General features: G+C 35.3%; 2 protein-coding genes across 2 annotated transcripts in view; both read left to right on the top strand.

Annotated features, from left to right (window-relative positions):
- The window catches only part of mrps16 (mitochondrial ribosomal protein S16), a 3,530-nt gene extending 448 nt beyond the window's left edge, over positions 1-3,082 (top strand). Inside the window, exons 3-4 of the mRNA XM_005724637.1 lie at positions 1,969-2,235; positions 2,687-3,082. Of these exons, the coding sequence (XP_005724694.1) occupies positions 1,969-2,235; positions 2,687-2,814 (395 nt within the window). The 3' untranslated portion in view covers positions 2,815-3,082. The remainder of the gene's footprint in view (positions 1-1,968; positions 2,236-2,686) is intronic.
- Positions 3,083-3,438: 356 nt separating this feature from the next.
- Positions 3,439-5,638, top strand: part of LOC102201193 (mucin-3B) — a 39,494-nt gene continuing 37,294 nt past the window's right edge. The window contains exon 1 of the mRNA XM_013908569.1: positions 3,439-3,445. Within this exon, the coding sequence (XP_013764023.1) occupies positions 3,439-3,445 (7 nt within the window). The remainder of the gene's footprint in view (positions 3,446-5,638) is intronic.

The raw sequence follows: 5,638 nt of genomic DNA, 5'->3' as shown, positions 1-5,638 counted from the left end.
CCCCCCATTGTTGTGGTCAGTATGAACTCGACCCTATAATTCTCACCATCATACCTTTTTTTTTCTTTTTAGGTATACGGCTTATTAATGCAAATCTCTAATGTGCCAATCACATGGCAGAAACTCTATCCATGTGGGCATATACCCATATGGAAAAGATATATATAAATCTTATAAAGTTTGTATCTGTCTTGTGTGAAACTTGTATGAAAAGCATACAAGAGTGAAAACACACATAAGATCCCTTGAAAAATTATATAAATGAAACTTGTATGTTTTGAATATGTACTAAAACAATATATGAAAGTAATGAGAAAGTGGCCACTTTCATGAGTAAATCATATAAGCCTTATATGATTCACTATATGAAGCAGGCCACATCTTATGCGAGTCTTTTATAAGTTTTTACTGTTTATTTTCCATATGGGTAGACCTGTTCAAACCGAGCATCAGAATGTGGAAGAATGTGGCATAGGTGTTGGTGCCAGATGGGCTGGTCTGAATATTTTGGGGGGGGAGAACATGTAGGAGAACGTGTGTAATGTAAAACACGTTGAACCTTGAAGCAGATGGGCCAGAGCAGCAGCAGATCACACTGATTCCCATTTACTCTTAGCGAAGAACAGGAATCTGAAGCTACACTTCACATGGACTCACCAAAATTGGAAAATAGAAGATCTGGGCTCAGAATTTGTTGTAAACAACATGCAAACATGGATCCATCCTGCCTTGTACCAATGGCTGTTGGTGATGGTGGAATTGTATGGGAGACATTTTCTCAGCTCATTTTTAGGGCCCTTTGTACTAATTGAGCATAATTTAAATGCCAGTGTACCTGAACATTGTTGTTGATCGTGTCCATCCCTTTAAGACCACAGTGTACCCATCTTCTGATTGCTCAGACTCACTTTGGGGCAAAGCTCAGATCCTCTCAAACTAGTTTCTTGAGCATGACAATGAGTTCATTGTTTGGTAAATTTGCGCAATTTGCGTCATAGATTACACTTTTATCAGCTGCAAAAAAGAAAAAAAGTAACGAAAGAAAAGTTACACAAAGTCTTAGAAAACTATACAAACTACAACTGCAAAACTGAGTAGTGCAATTAGTGTAACACAATTGCTTAAGTTCAAAATTATTTTGACAGCATACCAGTATGTGTCTTTTTTTTTTTTTTTTTGTAAATATCACACTTATTGTCAGAGTATATGAGAACATTACACTTTTTAGTTGGCAGCATGCTGTCATGGTGGTTAGCACTGTTGTCTCACAGCAAGAATATCCTAAGTTTGAACAGGGCCTTTCTGTGTCCACGTGTTTGAGTGGGTTCTCTCTGGGTATGCCGACTTCCTCCCACAGTCCAAAGACATGCACTTAGTGGGGTTGATTAAGTGCAAGTAAAGTCATGCAAAGGTTATTAATATGAATTATGCTAAGAAACAAAAATCATGGTTTACTGTTCAATTCTTCTTCTTTTTCCTTCAAACAATTAGAAATTATTAGAAACAATTAGAATGATTAAAATTGATGTAAAATGCATAAAGAACTAAATCCTTTCACATGAGAAGCAATACTGGGCTATATTTGCCTCTAAAACAGGTTAATCTTAGTTAGAACATTTAATATAAGTAGAGTTTATGTGCAGGGCAGAAGCAGGGATTGTTTCACGAAAAAGGGGAAAAGCAACGGATTCAACAAAACCTGAATACATAACAAAAATAAAATGCAAGAGAACTTTTCAAATTTGGTCTTCCCATTGCTTCATATTGTTTAAGAAAGTAATTTTGTTTAAAGCAGCAAAGATGTTGACAACAGTGGGTGCTAAGTAAGATTTTAATGTGTTTCTGTATTTGGTAGTTGAATGCCTATAATAGTATAACATATACTTACATATATGGGTATGTAACAATTAAAGAAAGTCATGTTTTCCTGTCTTTGACAATGCTTTTGATGCTTATTTTCTTCTTTAGCATCACTCCTACTAAAGAATTACCACGGAGGTCACGTTGTGATTCGATTCGCTCTTGCGGGCCACAAACAGGCTAACAGACCATTTTATCGCATTGTGGCAGCTTACAACAAAAGGGCAAGAGATGGTAAATATATTGAGCAGCTGGGTTCCTACGACCCGCTTCCGAACATCTACAACGAGAAACTTGTCAGTTTCAATTTCGACCGAATCAAGTATTGGATTGGATGTGGAGCACACCCTACAAAGCCGGTTGCCAAACTCCTGGGTGTGTATTTGCTGCATAAACGTGTTCTTTTGAAGTCTTCATCATTGGGAAATTTTATTGTCATTCTGTTCCTGAGAACTGGTTTACGCCTGATTTTTTTTTTTTTGTAGGCATCTACACCTATTAGACAATATTTATTTAGCATTTTATTACTTTTTCTTCACCAGGTTTTGTAATCTTTAATTGCTTTGCACACACTCTAAATTACGACTTTTGCACTGTGATGTGTTTGCTGTGCCCTCAGATGACATTAGCATCAATAGATTGTAAATTCCTACTGAAAACACAAAGTGAAAATTGTCAGTATTTAGATAACCCTATCTCTTTTTTATTATCCTTTTTTTTAGTCATTATCCTTAAGTTAAAGAAGATGTTAGGATATTTACCTGTCTCCTCTGTATTGTTTGAAATACTTATTGTGAATGTTGTCGTCTTCACCTATCTTTTGTAGGGTTGGCCGGATTTTTCCCTCTTCACCCCATGACAATAACAGAGGCAGAGCGCCGAGGAGCCCAAATGGAAACAGAAACAGAGGAATCTCCGAAAGAGGGACAGAAGCAGGCTGATGTTGAGAGTTAAAGCTGTGGACTTTGCGTGACCATCCAGTTGCCACAATTATTTTGAAAAATAACTCACTAATTTGACTTGCTGTGTGAACTGTTCATGAAAACTCAAAATATGTCATATTGTAGTTTTGGCTCTGTCAGTATAGCTTCTTCATGTGATTAATTTTTGATCAGATGCTTCATAAAATTGCATCTTTTTCTTTAATACAGTTATATAATTTTAGACAGCAGCAGTTTGCATATGGTGTTTTATGAGACCTAATTAAAGTATTTCAATATAACTGCGTCTGTTTGGGGTTTAGTTGCAGATTGTATTTATTATCCTGTGTCTTAACGAAGGCCTTTATTGCTTATTCACGCTAACAAAGCATTTTTAATGAATATCAGTTTGTTTTGTTTACTTTGAAATGGATTCATAAATATTGAAATCATTCCATCCTTCTTTGGTCAGTGTTCATTCTTCTTTTCTCATCCTTTGTGTATTTGAATCTGCACACAATCAGTTGTATCAAATAGAAAGTAATAAAAAAAAAAAAAAAGTGTGCGTTTGTTAGTATGATTGCTGCCGGAGTTTAATTGATAATTCTCCACCCCTGTGTTTGCTGACTGTGTCATGACACTTTATGGCTTGGGACACATGTCACGTAAAGCCAGGCTCTGTTTTTGGAACCACTTTGCAGCAGTCCTTTTTCTGTTTTAAATTAAACAGCATAGCAACAGTTTCTCATTCAATATTTACAGATCGAATTCAGATATCAATGGATTTATACGTGCAACACTGACTTGTATTATTACTTGCAGAGCACAGCAAAGCTCACGTTCATCATCTTTTGCGACATAAACACTACAATTTGTAGATATAGTCACTATTCTTTGTTTTTAAAAAAAAACCAAAGGACCGCCATTAATGATGTAACCGGACCAAAGTTCATAATAAGCAGTGACTTTTTTTTTTTAAAACAGCTGCTTATTCTGTGTGTCGCATGCTAAGACTTTAATGTTTGTTTTTTTATCTTGGATTGGTCAATACTGCACCACTATGGCATGCGTCAGTCAGGCAGTGATAAGAATACTGATGTGAGTTAGTACCCACTTGACAACGCCCAGGTGACCATTTGAAAATACAGCATAAACAATTCCACAACTGAAGTATTGCGGCTTTTGATATTGCTTGACTTCCTTCAGGACTGTGGAATAAAAGTGACTTGGTTGAGCCGCAGGGCAACCCGTGTAACTTTGAATTATTGTTCTTAATTAAAACAGTTGAAACAAAAAGTGCAGTCTTCCATGACATATCAAACAAAAATATTTCTTGTTGAGTAGTGTTTCAGAAATTATTTTCTAAAAGCAAACAGAGGTGTGGACTAAATGTCTTATGACGTTAAACTCAGAAACTATTGTGTTTAATCTCATCGCAGCTTTTTTATTCTTGCTGCTATTGAGATCCATTTTTAATCATGTGGGATCATGTTTACCTTTCTATTTTTAAAAAGGCTTTATTCCGTCATTTAAACATCTTATCTATAAGTCTCATTTATAACATTTCTAAAGAGTAAAGAGTTAGTCATGCTCACCATCATGTGTTGAGTGTCAAAAGAGAATTAAAGTAACTGTTAAAAACAAGGAATATAAAAGACTAGTTGCCAAATGCATTAAAAAAACGCTAATTTTAATAGCTGTTCTAATACAACAGTGCATTTCTCTTAATAATCACTTCATAACTTAAATTTACATGATGTAAGTACCATTAGTTGATTTCCTGTAAAATCCTTAAGAAAGTTAAAAAAAAGTCACATGATGGATAAACAGCGGGAATATAAACTTGCTATTCTAGAAGACACTAAACATACAGACGTCTAAAGCTTTTAGTGATCGGTGAGTCTATAAAGGTGCTAAATAAATGTGAACACATACAGTATATGCACTGATATAGTGTTACGTAAATAACACATAACTTGAAACAAGTGGGTTTTTAAAGCACATTTAAAAGAATTTATCTTGTTAAATATTTTTCTGTCCTTTGACAGTACATAGGAACATTCATTTGAAAACAATAAGTGTATAATTAGTGACACTAAACAGTGGTTAGCAGTGTAGCATTGGCTACATCCAATACTGGTTTAAAAAGAAAGAAAGAAAAGAAAATCACATCTATCCAAACCCAGCCTCACCCACCTACACCTTGTTGATCTCACTTGAGTCAGTTTTCTGGACTTTCGAAAGTATCATATACAGGGTGTGAGTTCCAAGGAACTTCATAAATGATTGCAATGCCATACCACAGTACATAAAAAAGTTTGCTTAGGGAGGGGACAATCAGTAACCGCCTAAGCTGACCAGTTGATCACTGATGAGACATACAGTGGATCCGATACTAACAGGTAAGTGTTTATAGGGCTTGCAAGTGCTGACAGGAGCATAGCTATAAAATAACAGACAATTTAGACAGGATATTGTAAGCAGTATACTGCCAGTCTGAAAATTACACAGCATGTAACAACAGTCTGCCTACATGTATTTATGGAGTAAAAGACATTCTAGAGCTTGAAATATCTCATATTTTCATGTTTGGAATTATCATCTGAATGCACAGGAAAATGACAAGGTGGACTCAGCTGCAATTCTATGGCCGGAGGAGGGATTTCACCTTTCTTATAGTACTTATTTTGGTGGTCATAGTGCTCATTGCATTATGTGTGTTTTTTGCACAAAACAAAGGTAAGTGTGAGGTTGTTTTTTTTTTAAAGATCTATCTATCTATCTATCTATCTATCTATCTATCTATCTATCTATCTATCTATCTATCTATCTATCTATCTATCTATCTATCTATCTAT

This window comes from Pundamilia nyererei, unplaced genomic scaffold (genome assembly GCF_000239375.1).
Source record: "Pundamilia nyererei isolate P.nyererei 1_Seehausen unplaced genomic scaffold, PunNye1.0 scaffold00012, whole genome shotgun sequence".
Lineage (NCBI taxonomy): Eukaryota > Metazoa > Chordata > Actinopteri > Cichliformes > Cichlidae > Pundamilia > Pundamilia nyererei.
The sequence above is the reverse complement of the archived record's forward strand: the minus strand, read 5'-3'. Positions and strand labels throughout refer to the sequence as shown.